The sequence below is a fragment of the Stegodyphus dumicola genome, chromosome X2, assembly GCF_044657685.1.
Source record: "Stegodyphus dumicola isolate Sdum_Otavi_A_Nest chromosome X2, ASM4465768v1".
Classification (NCBI taxonomy): domain Eukaryota; kingdom Metazoa; phylum Arthropoda; class Arachnida; order Araneae; family Eresidae; genus Stegodyphus; species Stegodyphus dumicola.
Window position 1 is genome coordinate 67,835,284 of NC_140781.1, and position 19,062 is coordinate 67,854,345.

The 19,062-nt window shown below is 32.1% G+C and overlaps 1 protein-coding gene and 1 long non-coding RNA gene across 2 annotated transcripts in view; one reads left to right on the top strand and one right to left on the bottom strand.

Annotated features, from left to right (window-relative positions):
- LOC146992771 (uncharacterized) overlaps positions 1–19,062 on the bottom strand; it is an 87,488-nt gene that overhangs the window by 61,881 nt on the left and 6,545 nt on the right. The gene's annotated exons all lie outside the window — the stretch shown is intronic.
- Positions 1–19,062, top strand: part of LOC118191650 (glycerol-3-phosphate acyltransferase 1, mitochondrial-like) — a 112,911-nt gene that overhangs the window by 24,228 nt on the left and 69,621 nt on the right. Inside the window, exons 2-3 of the mRNA XM_085809242.1 lie at positions 3,423–3,630; positions 18,118–18,168. Of these exons, the coding sequence (XP_085665368.1) occupies positions 3,423–3,630; positions 18,118–18,168 (259 nt within the window). The remainder of the gene's footprint in view (positions 1–3,422; positions 3,631–18,117; positions 18,169–19,062) is intronic.

The following is a 19,062-nucleotide window of genomic DNA, read 5'->3' on the forward strand; positions in this document are numbered from 1 at the left end:
AATGCACATTCTATAAGAAACTTTGACTGGAATATTACCATGAATCTTCTTTTGCATAGCTGATCATCCCTTCTGTGCCACGGTTCAGCTACATTTAGCTCATGAATTTTCATTTTTATTGACCTAATCAGCGTTTTATTAGCGAAGTCGATAGTGGGAGGGAAAGATTTCCCCCTGACCTTAGACAATTTTAAAACTGTCTTCCTCAGTTTGTAGTATTGCTGCCTTTTGCAATTTGTCAATATCTACCTACATTGACATTATGATGATGTATCTCAAAGCTTGCACAGCAGTGTTACGAATATAATAAAGCTGAACGTTTTAAATAAAGTAAAATATGAAATCTGCCTTTCATAAATAACAAATATGAAACTACATTTTAAAAAAATGCGAATGAAATGTGGTAAATGAAATATGTAATTAATTACATATTTCATTTAATTAATTGTGTAATTAATTACTCGAGCTTCTATTAATTAAATATGTAATTAATTACATATTTCATTTATAGAATCTCGAGTTTTATCTTTTTAATGTAATTTGTAATTCAAACTTCCTTATGAGTACTAGCTCAAATTTTAATCAACACTTAAAAATTCAGCAACCATAGCTAAATAGTTCAGTTGGTAGACAACTAGAATCACGTTCACGACGGAACGTTTTTGCATCGTAAGCTTATAGAAACTTCCAAGAGCTATTTGTAATAGGGTCTTTGTATTTATAATTATCGAGATGAGTCGAGAATTTTCCAGAAAGAGCAGCGTGCATTTACTTGAGTGAGAATAGAGGGAATTTGTTTGGATGTCTTACTAAAACAGTGTACCAAACATTGCCGTCCTGGGTGAAGTTAGTGATTCACATACCACTATACCACTGAAACTACAATAATTGCATCTTTGCTTTATATACAGACGATAAGTTACTTATTTACAAATCCACATTAAGTCCCATGCTTTGCTATGCGTGTCCAGTCTGGGCCTATGCTTGTAAAAGTAATGAGAAAAGATTGCAGATAGCGCAGAACTGTGTTCTGCATTAGATAGTAGATGGCCCGTTGTATCTTCGCAATAACTTAATTCATGAAGAACTGAATGTTGTTCAGCTCAGGACGCATTATTATTTCCTTGCGAAAAGATACCACTAAAGGCAGGGGATAATCAATAACCCTGTTATTAAAATTTGTACCTATGACTCTGATGACCTCTCAAATAACAATAGGCCAACGGCCGTACTTAACAAATATATTATGTAATTTAGTGTATTGTGTAAATCCAGCTCTTTCGTTTATCTGTATCTGTATTGTTCTCTCCTCATCATTGCTTGTACTGCTGTGTAATATATTTTGTGTATCATTTGTTTGCTTTTTCACTTTATTCTTGTTGTTACAACTACCCTAAGGGCCTATGACTCGTACTTGCCTGTGTTACATTAATCCATGTTTTTTCCCGCAAACTCACGAAATCGAACTTGTATTTTTGGTCTGTGAATAAATTAGGGTCGTGTGTTTTGTCGTTTTATGTATAGGTTATTATTTGCTTAGCAATTATACATACTTTAAACCTAAATACAAATTTATAAAAAAATATTTATATATATATTATATTAATTAAAATTCAATAAGCTTTAAAAATAATAAATGCCAATTTATTAGTTTCTTGTGTCAAAATCAGGAATGAAAATTTACTCTGTACGTAGTAGGTCATCGTCACCCAGGTACTCAGGTTCCACCACCGCTCCCCCAGAAGCAACAATTGCATTCGTTTTTTAGAGTACCATTAAAACTTGTGTTTGAAAAATATAGGATTTAAAAACATTCGGCAGTTTCTTAGTTGGGATTCAGCTGATTATGATGATGATAATAATAATAATAGCTCTAAGAAATTCAAATCTTTTTTAAAGTTCCACAGGTTCCGAAAATATGAATGGCTTAATCGTAGAAAAAATGAAAAGTAACTGATAATATAAATCGCATGTAAAGAATTAAATTAATTATTTCAGGCTGGGTTTGATTTTAAAAGTTAATGTTCATGCTAATTGTATGGGAAAAATTACATTATTGTTTTTATGCAGAATCCTGAAAAATCTAACTGTTTATTTTGAAACAACATTACTTTCTTGATGAGCCTAGTTGCTATAGAAAATCCTTTAGGAAGGCACACTTCCTCTTCGTTAGGTAGTCCTTGTGTGTTTCGACAAATTCAAATAAATTGTGTATTTCACTAAATTCAAACAAATCTTTCTCGAACAAGACCCACCAGCGGCCGAGCGGTAAAGTCACTGGATGCTGCTAGTTCGGTCCGAGGTTCGAATTCCGCGAACGGGCGTTTTCGGTGGTTTTCTCTACGTGTAAACGTGTATCCGAACAAGTTCTCTTATAATGTCCTCCACGAAGGCATCCCTCCTGTTAGGCAGATAGACCTCGAGGCTTTGCCGTAATCACATAAATTATACCAAACCTTTCTAAAACAGCAAGTTCTTCGCTACGCGTTTCACATATTTAATCCATTCAGAGAACTGCGCATGAGTTAAAAATGAATAAAAATTACTGGATCTGTTTTTCAGATTAGTATTTTATTCTTCACTTACATGAAAAGCTTTTTACATGGTTGTACTCGCAAAGACGATTATAATTCCTTATTTCGATTTCAGAATACTTCAACAATTATAAACGCAGCCATTCAACAATATAATAAGCCATTCAAAAATTATAAACGGCGGGAGAAAAGAAGAAAATTAGAAGAAAACGTTCTTTCTGTTTGAAAAAAAGGAAAAACTAATTTGCCACGTACAATAGTTTCAGATTTGTATATCATAGAAACAAATTTCCTTGTCTGTATAACAAGAGAAATAAAGTTTCTTATTTATATTTATTTGCAACCACATTAATTGCATAAAAATTCGAAATTCTCATTAATTCACTTCAAACGTTTCTTTGCATGAAAATCTGTTTCATTACTTTTAAAAATGATGTAAATAAGAAATCGTGATAAATATAGTTATAAACGTTATAAAATCTAGCTGCGGCTCTCGAAATATCCTTAATCCTAACATGCAGCTCCTGCTGCCCTGAACTTTGGCTTCCCCTGGTATAAAATAAATGTGCTTTATCACTGCCGCTAGAGAACGTAAAATACGTAAATTTCAAAATAAAAGAAGAAAATGAGGCATATTTATTTTTGCCCTTTTAAATTGTTATTCATTTAATAAGTATACTTCAAATTATGTATTCTTAAAAAATTGCAATTCAAATAAATTAAAGTAAAATAATAATTAAATTTTAATTAATAAATATATTATTAATTAATTAGTTTAACTTATCAGTAATTTTAGAAGATTTCTAGCTGATAACATAATTATAGATCATAAAATTATATTTACAGTTTAAATTTATAAAAGCTGATAAATTTTCTTTTGTATTCAAGAGTAAGCTTAACTGAAGCATATAGACGACTGACTAAAGTACGAGAAGCCTGGAAGCGATTGGTGAAACAACAGAAAATAGAAGCCATGCCTAAAAGGCAGTCATCGGCGAAGAGGCGCACCGGTGCTATTAATGGCATGGTTGCCTTCCAGAATGCAGAGCCTCGAAAATATACAAGAAAGGAATTATCTCTGCCATTCATGGATACCGTAAGTTATTTTCTATTTCATCAACTAAGAGATACTTTATTTTTACTGTTCAATTTCTGAAACGCATGCTATTTCATATAACATAAAAAGTACAATTCCACAAATAGTTCTTATATTTTTGTATTATCCCTCCTTCGACGGTAATAAAAGAATTCTACGTTATTCTTTGTTCATCAGTAATGTCTGCCCAGCAAGATACAGATGGATCAGTAAAAGCAAACGTATTGATTTGATAAACTCATAAAAAATTAGTTTTTGTATTTCAAAAAAAAAAAAAAAAGCACTTAATACTTTGTTATCAGGATGGTCTTCCCAGAAGAAGCTGAGGCAGCAATCTGTAATCAGTAGCGACAATATATATATATATATATATATATATATATATATATTTTTTTTTTTTTTTTTTTTTTTTTTGAGAATTCGCAGTTATTTTATTACAGTGCATCACTTACCATTAAAGCAAGAAAAATTAAATAAATGCAAAGCTGATGATTTCTTTAAATTATTTTTCTCAAAGAAACTTAACAAATATCATTTAAACAAACGTTTTAAAAAACTTGTTATTATCTATCATCGAATCTTTATATTTGTAGAAAACAAAGCAGCTTCAAAACTTGAATTTTGAAGAAACATAGCATAATATAAGTGAGCGAGCAGAAGAAACAAATTATTGAAATATAAAAGCTATTTTTTTGCCTTAGAGGGAACTGGCCATTTTCACGGTCTACTCTTTATCTTCCTGGAACACTGGGAATTACTATTCGACCCTTTGGAATAAACTTCGCTTGTCTCTCTGGAACAGACTCCGGTTGCCAAGCAGCACTCGGCCTCTCTGCAATGCTAGAGTTGGAATTGAAAGCTTTTATACTAGTGGATAATGCCGCTACTTGACCGGAATATAACATTATGCAAATCGTTGGCCAGTATTTGATACCCGGCCTAGTCATTTGAGCTATACAAAAGCGTTAACCCATTCCAGTTAATTTCTACTTAAATTTGAAATTTGTGTAATTTGACCTTGACTAATTAATCCTACACCTGGGTAACCGGTCCTTTCGTCACACTTATGTTTCAGTTTGCTGCTACGACTTTTCCTGTCAGGTCCAATATCCGTCGGCTAAACACCTCAAAAAGCTCTTTGATTATTTTCCTGCAAAAGGCAGTATTCTTATGAAAGAAATCTTTGACATTTCATTTCTGTTTGCGAAACCCATTTTTAGCTGCAAAATTTTTAATCTGTGATGCTATGGGGTCAGAGGCTTGAAACTCGTAACAGACCCTTCGTTGATCATTGATCGTGTTTTGAGTGGGCATTACTATAGCAGCAGCAGTTCCAGCAACCAGTTGCATGCCGTGGTTTCACCGACGGGGATTAGGCACGAAAAAAAATTATAAACTTCTCTAAGATTCCGCTCACGGATAGTGGTAGTGTTCGTCTTAAAGAAATGAGATTCAGTACTAGTGTTTGTTTAAATTCACAGAACTGGCCACTTTCAGAAGTGGTCACATTAAGAAAGTGATCATCTTTCTGAAGTGGTACAGTGCAGCATGTGAAATTGTTCTATAAGCTAGGGAATTATTCAAAAGGAAGGGTTTTTGGATAGATTGGAGTTGCTTTTGTTTTATCACCGTCAACGGGAAGCTCTTATCGCTGCACCATACAGTGCAATTCTTTCCATAACAGTATTTACATCAGTTCTTGTATCTGGTGATTCTCGCCCCGTCCGATTTCCAGCATTCTTTTCAGGTTGTTAGTTATACTGAAAGTTTTCTTCTTAATTTGCTGTAGGTGTTAAATAAAGTTAAGTTTATTATCTGCTATGATTACCAGATATGTTAAGTACTTGACTATTTTGATATTTTTTATTGTCAATGCGGAATTTTGGTAATCTGGTTATTTTTCAGAATACCTGTAGATTACGAAAGCTTGCGGTTTTCCTGGATATTGTTAGCTTTTTGTTGCTTCCAAATTTCGTTGAATTTTTCCTGAGTCGTGTTAACGTTGACCTCCAATACTTCTCTAGAGCTGCATCAGATACTTCTCTTAGTTCAAGAGTTGCTTAACTGATTACAAAGACTGTATTATCAACAGCATATCTTAGGGGAACAGGTGAACACCTGCTAATCGTTTCTCACATAGAGTAGGCGAGATCCAAGCTCCTATTTCCGCAAAAAAAAAAAAAAAAAAATGAATAATGCGCCGTTTCCAAAAAATACTTGAAAAAGGAAGTAAAAATATACTTGAAAGTGTTAATACATAAAATGCTAGCGAACATCCCTAGTCCCTCTAGTTCGCTGACTATACACCACTGCCAGCAACTTTTCCATTAAGGGACCATAAACAGCTCCGGATAATTTCTATTTAGCCACAAAACTTGTATTTCTTTTTCTTGACTTATTCTGGGATGAACGCGTTAAGCGTTTGTGGGGAAAAAAAATGTGGACGACTGATTTAGAAGATAAAATTGCATACTGTACCTTAAGCTAATTTTAAATATCATTTCTTCGTAATTTTTTCCAGCTTTGAAATGATTCTATTTTGCATCAATTAAATCCCGTGTACTGAACACTTTAGGCTGATCGACATGTGTATCTTAGTCAATGGAGGGAAGGGGAAGACGCACATTGGTCACACATGCTGCGACAATGTTACCCAAAACTCCGGACTTGCGCAACAGTGAGAGGCCCATTATGCTAAATACTTTCTGAACGCGTCATTCACATAAAATTGCTGAAACTGATGATTGCTATCCGGGGCAAGGGTGTAGTTTTGTGGACTTTCTCTGTAATGCAGCAATTTATTATCAGGCTTCAATCCAGTTAAAAGCTATTCCTCTATCAATAACCGATCTCTGTCGAATTGCATTTGTCGGTTTTGTATGTCTTAAGGCATTACATTCAGTGCTTGCCAGATGTGCTAATCACTACGTATACTAAATGAATGCTATAATTATTTACGGTATTTTTAAATTTTGAAGAACTTTAGCAGCTCGCTTAGCGTTATCTTCTCCTTTTCATCTAATTTTAAGTAGAAACGATAACCACAAAATAATTATGATTAAAAGATATGAGCACGTACTAATACTTATAAGCTCAGCGATAACGATATGAACAAGATTAATTTTTATTCTAAGACGGAACAGAATATTTGTCAAAAGATTACATTTTTTCCTCGTTCTAAATGCAGTGAGAAATATCTAAAAATAATCGTAATATCTATTAAATTAAATCTCTTAGATAAAATAAGATTAAAATATAACACAGTATAAAGTAAAACTGGAATTACGTTTAAAAATTTTTCTTCATAATATAAAATTTAGTAAATCTAACAACAATGAAAAGTAATTAATTATCGTGTTACCCCGTTTATGCTCTCATTGAGAACGTTCTTAGTACGCCAGCTAGCAACTGGAAGGTCAGTGGTTGGACTCCCGTCTTGGTTTTGACTTAGTTTTCAACGTTTCCTGCTCCGAAAAACCTTATAAGGTATTTCTCCCACTTCCCTAGCGTGCCTTCGTGGTGTAGTGGTTCAGCACGCTGGGTCGGTATTCCAGAGGTCCGTGGTTCGATTCCCGGCGAAGGCGGTTGCATATTTTTCATCTTTTCTGCTTCCAATTAACCTAATGACTCTACAACCTAATGTCTCTACAATATTGTCCGAAATAAAATGTGGTGACGATAATTCCTACCGCCTGGTTCTCGTGCTTTTCCATAGTTTTTCTTTTACGTGGGGAGAATATAAAGAATTAAGGGAAGGCTTAAATGATTTTTCACGTTTCCTGCTCCAAAGTAAATAAAACCTTAAAATTAAAGAAAGATTATGTTTGTATAAACTAATCGTAAATCGCATTTCAACTATACCTATGTTGCCAAAATAAAAAAGAGCTGTTTTGTATATATATATATATAAATTTTTCTTAGCTTAACTCGCGAAAATAACTAGACATGTTTATGTTTTGTTTTCAAAAGAATTGTTTTGTAATTATATATGTGTATATATATATATATATGTATATATATATGTGTGTGTGTGTGTGGATAACATAGGTTGTATATATATATATATATATATATATATATATATATATATATATATATATAATAGGTTATCACAACTATAACTATGTTGTAAAAAAAAAATTGAAGAAACTGCAAATAAACTTCATAAATATTTATCAGTTTTGAACGTTCCCTTTATGTTAAAGAAGGACAATATTCTAAATGTGTGAAAAATATAAGTGCGAGCATAGGAGAAGAAATTTTAAAGAAGTTAAATTTCCTTTAAACCTGCCCTTTTGATGTACTCTTTAATAGCTGGAACTAAATTCACTTTTATTGAACAAAGCCGTTTGTTTTGTGAAAGAGTATTAGGAAATTTATTATTTTACAAATTATAGGATAAAAGAATTTTAAAGAAATAAGATAAGATAACATAGCGTTCTTGAATTAATTTTCATAATTTTCTTTTGAATCTTATGAATATAAGGAAAAGAAAACCGAAATTTAAACTGAAGTCTCATTTAAATCATGATGAGCTCATTAACATTATCATAATGGAGCTAGAAGTGAAAGGAATATCAAAGGAGAGGAAAGCTATCTAACATCTAAATGTCATTTAATGAGAATAGAGTAAAATCTAATCAGAAATACACAAGAAAGAAGGTGTGTAGATTCAAGGCTTTTTATAATTTTATTGATTTTTCGCAAACATGCTGCAAGATGAATCACATGGATCCTGCGAATTAAAAAATAACTAAGATTTTTCCGAGACTTGTCTGAAAGTTTTAGTAAAAAACATTTCATATGAAAGAGATTTTTAAAAAAATGCATTCATTGTTGATATTAATATATTTTAATAATAATGTTCATTATTACTGGTTATTATCAAATTAGCGTTTTATGTTTCATTTGATTTTATTTGCTTATAATTTTTGCGAATGATCATTACGACCTAATCATGAACCGAAGCGTCATTATTACTGGCGTGAGATTTTCTAACGAAACATTTAAAAGTCCAAATTAAATTTACATTTGATTATGTCGGAAATTTGATCAGGTGATCAAAAATATTTGTACAGCATTCTTTGAACATTCATAGCCTTTACATAGTAGGACAGATAGTATATATTTTTTTTTAAATTTTGATTGAAAAAAATTATTAACGTGTCTAAGTACTTCACTCGTGGGACATCATTATCCCTCCGCTTGAAAGTTATTGCTTTATAGGTCTCCTTTTCTGAGAATGCAGAAATGTTATGAAACCTCAAATGAATCTCAAACAAATAGGAATTACGAAAGTTATTTTTAGTAGGAAGAAATAATTTGTAAAGAGTGCTTCTAACTTCTAGACAATTCAGTACCCTTTACCAAAGTACGACGGGGAGTTTTCAGTCGAAACAAATTGAAGCTAAATTTAGAGAAACAAACTAAACTGAGACTAAAATTTATTTAACTAGATTACCTTTCGATATTTTAATCAATATCATTGCAGGGTAAAAGAATTATTTACAAGATGAATTCAAATGGATATTTATAAAATTTAATTTCCAAATCGTTCAAATTACTTAATAACCTTAGCTCTGAAATGTATTAATTTAATTCGATTTAAAACGTTAAATGATAAATTGCTTTGCATGTTGAAAATTACAGTTGCTTTCAGCTGGAACTACAAATCTTCACAAAATGAGCTACCTAGAGCAAGCAGGAATTTTCTAGAGAACAAAAGATCTCGAGTAACCCTCCTCCGATTCTAATTTGATCACGGTCGCACAAGTTGCACACTTTTGCAGATACATGATGAATGCAAATCTGCTATTCCCTGAGGAAGAGAAAGAAGTAGAGAATGAGAGGAAGTAGAATAAATTTATCGGGGAGAAAAAAAAAAGAAAAAGAAAAGAAAAAAAAAAAAAAAAAAAAACATAGTCAAACAGACTAAGTCAAGTTAAATAAACTTTATAAAATAAAGAAACATTTTAAAATTGAATAAATGTTTAAAAATATATAAACATTTACCAATGAAATAAACTTTTCGAGAAGAAAGATTAGAAACACCTTTATCCCAGATGTCTAACAAGTCACGTACAAATTTTGAATTTTACGTTTAGTCCAAAACAGGGCAGCATCTTAACTTTCAAGCACATTATTTAGGCTTGACAAAACGTACAACAGAAATCTTTGGGTCAAAGTTTTGATGTGATTACTCAAGTAACATTCCATTATAATGGCTATAATAGCCATTTCATGAACTTTCGCAATAAACAATTTTTCTCAACTTCAAGCATTTCGAATGCGGAAACAAATGTCTTCAAATTAAGTCCACACATGTCAATGTCCACACATCATCATCTTAAAATAAAATGTCTAAACTTTAAAAATATTCTTCTGAATGAATGAACTTTCAAAATAAATAATGTGAAGGTCTTTCAAAATAAACATTTTCTACATTATACGAATAATAGGCTCGTATGAATAATAGGTTAAATACAACAATCAAATGTTAACCATAGACTGTAATTAATTTGCTGTATTCAATTTCTTCAATATTGTTTTTCTACTGTTAATGTTTTGCAGTTTTTCTTCGTGGTGGTAACGATTTTCGGTGTTAAGGAGTAAGCGAAAAGTAGTATATCTAATTCAAAATTTTTAAAACTTAACGCTAATCACACATCCGTATCCGTTCTTAACATGCTTTGATAATGACTTCTTTCCAATAGCACAAGACTGAAGCCTATTTGCAGCGGATCAAATGAGTATCGGTAACTTAATGCTTTAACAATAGTAGACTTTGAACAATTTCCTTATTTCCAGATTGTTTTATTTTTCCCTTTTCCTTGTAAATAGCTTCTAAATTCTCCTCCTCCTTTTTTTATTCTTCCCATTCTTTAATATGACTTTCCAACGTAATATCACGCCTGGTTTCAAATAGCGGAATCAGTCACGCGTCTTGCGACCTATTTAGATGCATGTAGTAATCGCCTGCATTCATGTACAATTTTAGAAAGGTTAGGGTATTTGTACTGTGTAAACAAACTCCTTAGACAACATATTTCTCATAGAAAAAAGAAATGCCTCATATGCGGATTTTGGAAGACGTTGGGGAATTCATCACCAGATGGCTTTTAATTAAGCAAATTCTTAGCTTTTCTGAAAAAGACTTTTTTATGTCATTGTTAATCTTCCTTTTGATTTACAACTTTAGTAAAATTCGACTTATTCAATCAATTATAATTAAAAAATTATATTAATATGTAATTTTTTTAATTTTTATATTGCATGTTTATTTATTTAGCCATTAAGGTTTTATTATATATTAAATTGTGTTTAATTTAAAATTCACTTAGTTTCAAAAATAGAGTGAGTGATATTTCGGATTCTAAAATTCATTTTAAGAGCTTGTCACAAGAGTTGCTCAGTCTGTGCATTCGTTGAAGTTGACATTCTGTATATTCGGTTGGGTTTACTCGAATCCCAGAGTCGTAGCAGAGGTTTTCAGCGCTTGGGGGCAACTGAAGATTTTGCACCCCCCTTCCGTTTGCCATGAATGTAAAACATTTAACTTTAAAATTCCGTTAGCATCGATTTGGCGTCCCCTGGGATTCTGCGCTTTAGAAACAGATGTCTCCCCTTGCTCCCCTCTATCTACATCAGAAGGAGGTAAAGGTCTCATCCATGAATGGAATGAGAGATAATGTTGGATGATAAATTTGAGGAATGCGAAATTCCTGAATGTATTGACAGAAATGAACTAGAATTTTTTTAGAAATTTTATTAAAGCAGCATTTAAGAGTACTAAATTAGTGTCTTTTATTAAGCACCCGAATTCAGCAAACATTTTTAGCCGTATAGTCAGTAAATTTTAAATTCTAAAGACAAATAACTTTGAGAATTTTTTTAACTTCCTTAGTCTGCATTCATGGCTAAAACAGATCTAAATCAATCGCGTCAACTGTGTTACGGAGAATGTTTTCATTAATGCTTCCTCTTAATCTCTTTGCTTCCAAAAGGCCATTTAAGAAAAAGGAAAAAAAAAAAAAAAAAAAAGGTTCAGATTCCTGTATGTAATTTAGTAAGGTGAAAATCTGCATTCAATTACTGGTAAATTACATTTCTAATCCGTCCTAACTACTACGAAATTCGCAGAATAATGTGATAAGATGTTAACTTGGCATAGGGCATGGTGTTTATATGCAGATTTCACAGCTGCCGTGATATAGAAGGGAAATATCTGCATATCTGTCTGATATGTCTTAATAATGTATATTTTGTACTTTAATATCGGTGAATGCTGACATTATAAACTTTGAAATCTAGCATTCTGCAGCTTCGTCTTGCATAATGATGCTGAAATGAGCTTTTTCATCAGTTCCTGAGTCAACAGCTTATTAAATGAAATATGATTTACAGCAGAAAATAAATATTTGGAAAGCATGCAATTTTCTTTCAATTTTTTGCATTTGCAAATCAGTCACTCCGGATGTCTTTGCTTTATTACCTTTCTATGAATGCAAATTCACTTTTTCCTCTTCCACGCACTTTTTTAGTAACATACTTTGGTTTTGGGTTATGCGTTAACGCATAACCCAAAACCGTTGAAGCTATTGCAGATTTTTCCAGAGAAACAAGAATATAAAATTAACAAAGCATTTTTATCCTTCTTTAGGATACTTATAAATAAAAATATATTGCAGAACCATAAAAATTAGAATATCTGAAATTTTCTTGTAATCATATTTCATTAAAATATTTTAGCTAAGACCAGTTTTAAATTTAAATTTTAATGAAGAATATCTAGATATTATTTATAAAGAAAGATAGCCGCTTGCATATCGCTTTTGATGAAACAATAGTCGGCATTTGTCCTTGGATGGCAGTTCCCAGCGCGGAAGTTTATCAAAAATTCCTCATGTTTTGAAATTCACACTTTCCTGATTTCAGTATGCTTTTTCCTTGATTGCTTTCTCAGATTCTTTTAACTGAATAGTTTATTCCTGATAAAAGGCCCTTTACATATTCTATAGCTACGTTTGGGTTTTGTGTCAAGCTTGTTTTGCCAGTCGACGGCTTTTAAAACTAATTTTATTCCAGTGTTTACTTTTCAGTATATTCGTCAGATGTTTTCAGTTCTAATCTTCTCTCGTAGTTCTACGCTCGAGGCTTATCACAACGTACGAAAACTTCGAGGGAAAAGTATGATTGCGTGACAAACTACACGACAAATGCGCAAACAGTTTGTTATGCTATAAGGAAAATTTCAAATAACTTATGATAATCAAACCTATTAATTTTTTCTATTTTTATTGTTTCAAAGTGCAGATTTCTTTGAATACGTCTACTCTTCGCATAGTTAAAAATATATTTTCGTGAAGTTTTAAGAATATTGACACATATTTTACTTCGAAACAGTCAAACATACCACATATCTCGTAAGTCATTCCCTCTATTTCATCTGATAACATGGAAAGAAAAGTACTTCCGTCAGGTTTTGTACGTAAATGAAATTCTTGAACAAATAATTTGTTAAAATCTAAAGGATTATTTAGCTTAAAATTTTACTTATTTATCATTTTAAGCAAAATTTCGGGTTTTAAAAATATTTCTTAATGCAGAACTTTTATTGAATTATTTAACATATTTTGCTAAGTATAGTCGGTTTTCGTGCCTTAAACAATTTTATAGTCACCTTAGCGCAAAATCAGAATAGTTCAAATATACTCAGCCAAATCTTAAGCTCTTGATGTAGAATTATAATAGCAGATCCGTCAAAAGCCGTCAGGTTACTAATGACTGACACCTTGATTTTATTTCTGGCTCGAAGAGGTTTAACTACACTGGTTATGATTAATTTAGAAAAAAATCACAAAAATGATGATTATTCAAAAAGTTACGTGTAGAATTTAATGAAAGTGAACCACTGTATATGACACATGGTAAGGTATAAAGTAACATGGAATGAAATTACCAGACAATTATGGTGCTATAGAAATTAGCATATGTATAAAATGAACAAATTGGATGTGCCAGTTTTGTATAGAAAAATTACCTTCAGTATGGAGTATGATCTCCCCTAGAAACAATACAACACGTACAGGGATGTGCGATGTCAATTATGCAGGAAGTGAGAACCAATGCTCTTGCAAAGCAGTTGCAAGCGTAGCAAGGGTCTGAACAAGGTGGATTGAAAGCAACTATACGTCTTCCTAAAACATCCCAAAAATGCTCGATAGGATTTCCAAAGTCTATGAACTACACAATGACTCACGTTTAGCCATTTGGCCACTTCTGTTTCACTTTGTCCTGCCTCTAGTCTCCCAATGGCTCTCTATCGCAGTTCTTTGGGCAAATCATGCCTGGAGATCATTGTTACAAATTGGCTATTCCAGATTTCTTATCTCATTAGCACAGCGAAATTTTCAGGCTTGCTCTGAAACATGCACATTTATACTCCTCTCAGGTGACGTATTTCGATTGCAGCGCCACTAATTTGCATACCGCAGTTTTGATCAACAGTTCTTATTTCACAACATATCCAAATTTTAAGCAGACAAGCTTATTTTTGAACGAGTTATAGCTATTTTTGTCGTTTTTTTTTTTTTCCCTTAATTTTTGGAAACCAGTGTACATAGATGCGTTCCAAGTTTCCCTTACGTGTAATGTAAATGCAAGCAGGTCTCACCTTAAATATACGTCTTCCGAGAAGGAATATAGGACGTAGGAAATATAATGAAATACTTTATCATAACTAAGTAAGCAAACTTAATACAGACGATTACATCTCTATTAGGAAATGAATTCACATTTAGAAGTGCTAAGAAAGAATGAGCAGTTCCTCAAAAATTTCAATTTATGTACATTCGTGGCTTAATATCATTATTAGGTGCCTTTATTTGCAATATAAATGCATTAAATTATCTTACAATTATGCTCGCTTCACTATATGAAAGGTTCACAACATTTTAAATTAATGGTCTTTCTTTCAATCATAATGTAAACAAGCACAACAAACAGAAATTAAGATAACTTTCTTGACAAAAAACACTTTTTTAAATTTTGGATAGTAGTATTCGCTATTTCATTTTCCTCTAGCGCCGGAAAAATAAGAGATATAATGATTAGATAAAATTTTTAAAAAACGCGTATCTCCAAAAGAATTTTTAAATTAGGGAACGCGTATCTCCAAAAGAATTATCTCCTCCAAAATATATCTTCTCGTCTGACATTTTGACATCACGTTTTTATCATCAGTTAATCATTTACTGGGTAATTTAATTTTCCTAAGTGGTAAAAGATTTCCTGCAGTTATAATTTTAATAAATATACATCATAGAGAAGGAAAGTGATAATGCAATATGTAAATCTTAAAGTCACCTTGCACAACATATTTATCTGACTAAATTCAATAGCAACATTCTGTCTAAAGTTCATTCCTTCTAATTGATAACGTGTTGTCAGTGCGAAATCTTTTACAAAAAGAGAGGGCCGGTCTGAGGTAAATTTCTCTTCAAAATTCATCAGTTTTATACAAATGACTATGATGTTACAGAGGCATCATATATTTTCCCATCCGATAACGTTTCCGAGCAGGAAACGTAAAAAGTCAGAAACGCCCTTACTCAAATTCGAACTCCGGATCTCCCGACTGCTAGACGGGCGTGCTTTCAATTATACCTAGTCATCAAATACAGGTGATAGCGAATTTTACTCGAGCTCTATTGTCCAATCATTTGTATTTATTGGAACAGAAAATGTGATAAAATCAGCGATTCCAGTAATTTCGAGAAAGGAACGTATAAGGTATTTCTCACACTTTCCTAGCGTGCCTTTGTGGTAAATCTATCCTGCCGGGGTAAATCTATATACTACCGTAAAGAACATAAATTCTTAGCTTAGCTCAGCGTGATTTCGGTGTATTGAGAGACCTCCGTGAGAGCTTCGCCTTTTTAGATGCGCTTTGCAGTGAACTATGTTTAACGTCCTTAGTATTTTAAAGTCACACTACTCATTGTAGTCTATGATACTGAGAAGAGCTGTCCGAGTTTTTTTGTGGAAATTTCGAAAACTGTGAAGTGTTTTTTTTTGGTAGAATAAATTTTATCAAGCTATCACCGGTTCTGCATGCATTCAATCCATTACAAATCCGTACACACGCAACAATATTATTTATATTTTAATTTGCTTTCAAATGTTATTAAGGAATGACTCATCATAAAATAAACTTAGTTACGTCTTTGGAGCTTGTGTACTAACCAAAGTTAATGAGGTATTATGAAATGACAAAGTTATTCATATATGAAACGGTGCACCCTTTCAGCATTTTGTATCTTGACCCGTGTGGGCAACTGATATTTCAGAAGTCAAACAACAAAAATCAGCGTTATATTTTCAAATAATTTTATTTCTGTGAAAATTTGAAAATATAACACTGATTTTTGTTGTTTGACTTCTGAATTAGTATTTGTTCGGCGTGTTCTTGTGTCTTAACTGATATTTCTTATTAATTAGCTGTTAAAGGTGCTGTTCTTACTCAACAGGTATTTTAAATACCTTGCAGGTATCTTTCAAGTTCTAAATTAGGTTCTAGATATTAAATAAATGCTACACAATTTATCTTAAGCATGTTCTAAAACATTCAGGAAACCTTAACACCTCAGAAGTATAAATTTTCCGAGATAGGACTCGAGAATTTTTTCGGGGCAAATGTTTAGATTATCTAATTTGTGTATATGTGTGAAATGCATACAAAATGTGAAAAAAATTCGGAATGAAAAATAATGTTGATTTTTTTCTTTTGATTAAATTCTATGCTTAAGTTCCAAACAACATTTTATTGTTCCATTTCCTCTTGCACTATTACTGCCCATCGCCTAAAATTCTTTGAATTTAGGGGCAAAAAAATAATCTTTATACTATTTTGAGCTCTTTATCTGTACTGTACCTTTTCTCATCTAAGTAGTACTTTTAGAGGTTTTCAAGTTGGAACAAGAAAAATGAAGCAAAATTTCATAATTGAAGAAAGTTTTTTTTTCTTCGCAATGTATGGTGTTTGCTCGATGCTCCAAACTCCTTTATATTTTAATTAAGGCCAGTCTATTTTTTAAGTAGAGATGAATAACATTCTTCCATTCGTGAATCTGTTGATTTGTTACAATGCAATTCAAAAATCTCATGATAGATGGAGCTCTTCTCATTCCGCTATATACAGATAACTATTTTTTGAAAAATATTCTTTACTCTGGTAGTGACAGGAAGATTTTAATAGCTTATTGACTCTTACGTGGAGTCGAACTATAAAAGATCTCCATTTCTTAACTAATTGTAGTTCTTATCAAAAATAATGTCTGAGTAATGAAAGCCATTTCTTTAAAATAATATCATGTGAAAGGTCTTGACGACATTCAATGTTTTATCCAGCTCATGAAGAATGCAGTATAATTATTGTGTATGCATGGCTTTTAGTCTTTGTGCTTTTTCCTCCTATACATTTCTTCAACTACTGTTAAAAATCCTTTTTTTTAGAACAACCTATTGAGCCTTCTCGAACGTTTATTGGCATTTAACACATGATTTTTACAAATCAAGCTACAATATTTATCACCTCTGAATCTACAGTCTATTTATTGGTGATGTTTCTCAAAACTTTTAGCATCATTACCCACCCGCAAATGTTGTAATTTACTGCGTGTGTGATTATGGCAAAGCCTCGAGGGCTATCTGCCTAAGGGGAGGGATGCCTTCGTCGAGGACTTTTTAAGGGAAATGGCTCGTATACACGTTACACATGTGGAAAACCACGAAAACGTCCATGCAGCCAGCCCGAACCTCGGACCGAACTACCAGTGTTCAGCGACCCCTCGGCCGCTGGTGGGCCCTATAATTTACTGTTACGCACATATATATAGTTCCTCTGAAAGAAGGAGGGATGAAAGAATCATCCTAGAAAAAGCTACTATAATAATAAAAAATTTAAATGTATGGGAAATAATACTATTTAATTAATAACTAAAAATATATTTCTAATAATTAATATAAACTTCAAAATGTTTCGTGAACCTAAGCAGTAGAACACAAGAGGTATTTCACATGTATCCTCGTTCGCATTCTCTTCTGTTGATTACATGTAAACATTTCTTTCATTGTTTTTCAAATATTTACATTAATATAAATATAATTATGTATAAGGAAAGAAAAGATTTAAGTAATGCTCCATAAAAAATGCTTCACTGTGTTAATGACTGCAGAATAAACGTTATTTCACATGAAAAAGTCTTTCCTTTCTTCCCAAATAAATAATTGCATTAAAGATAACATCAAATTTAACACTTTTGATTTCCGTTATAGATCTTAATAGGGTTTATAATATTTTAACATTAAACAGGTTTAATGTTCATAAACAATAAACAATTTCGAATCTATGTGCACTACTACGCACAAAACATTATTAGCACAAAGTATCGAAGTATCTCATCTTCACATAAATTTCCTTTATTCTAGGGAAACTGGTTCCAGAATGAAAAGGAGCATTCAGATAGATCAGCCACGAATGTAAGTATAAGATCAGCGTAATATTAGGCTAATAATAAAGTGAAATTACTTATTTCTTGATAATTTTTCCCGGTTATTGTACAGCACGTCTTTCTTTTATTTCCTCTTTATTACTTATGCTATTTTTTTATCTGCAGTTAGGATGGCTTTCAAGATCCCAAATGAAGGAAATTCGAAAGAGATGATAAAATCTTTTGAAATGTCATATTTAAAATTAAAAAAAAAAAAAAAAAAATTCTTTCCTGCAAGACTATTTTAAAATACTGATTGCGCCTAAAAGTCTTCACGTTCATTTGAATAATCCAGAACTTTAACATATCTTTTCATCATTTAATTAATTAACGTTGCACTTTACCTAGTCATATTTTGGCTGAGGAATTCACATGAGGGATGTAGAGAAATTTTTGTCACATAAATCGCATTTCTTTGTAAAAGAGCATCTTTTCTCTCTGGAAATTTCTGATAATGCCTCTATTGTGGAAGACGTATGTAACAAAATATTAATCGATTTTACTGTAATCTGTTATTTTAAATAGGCAGTTAAAGGCCACTGCCAGTTTCCCATCATTTGCGATAATAACTCATGTCGTCATCACAGCACAACATTTCTTTTCTCCGCGCCTTTTGAGGCTCAAGTTCAAATCAGCTTTGATTTGCGTGCCTTTCACAAAGAGAAACACGTTAAACGGAAATGAAGTTAACCGACTCTACCTTTTTTCAGCAGCTGTTGTTCCCATAGTTAGAGAAACCGGACCTTCATACCGGAAGAATCGGAGAAAAAGTAGAAAGAAAAGAAAGTAGCTGACTAAAATAAAATTACACAATAATCTTACTGAATATTTCATCTATTGTTAGTTAACTAAACATGTTGCCGGTAATTGGCAACATGTTTAT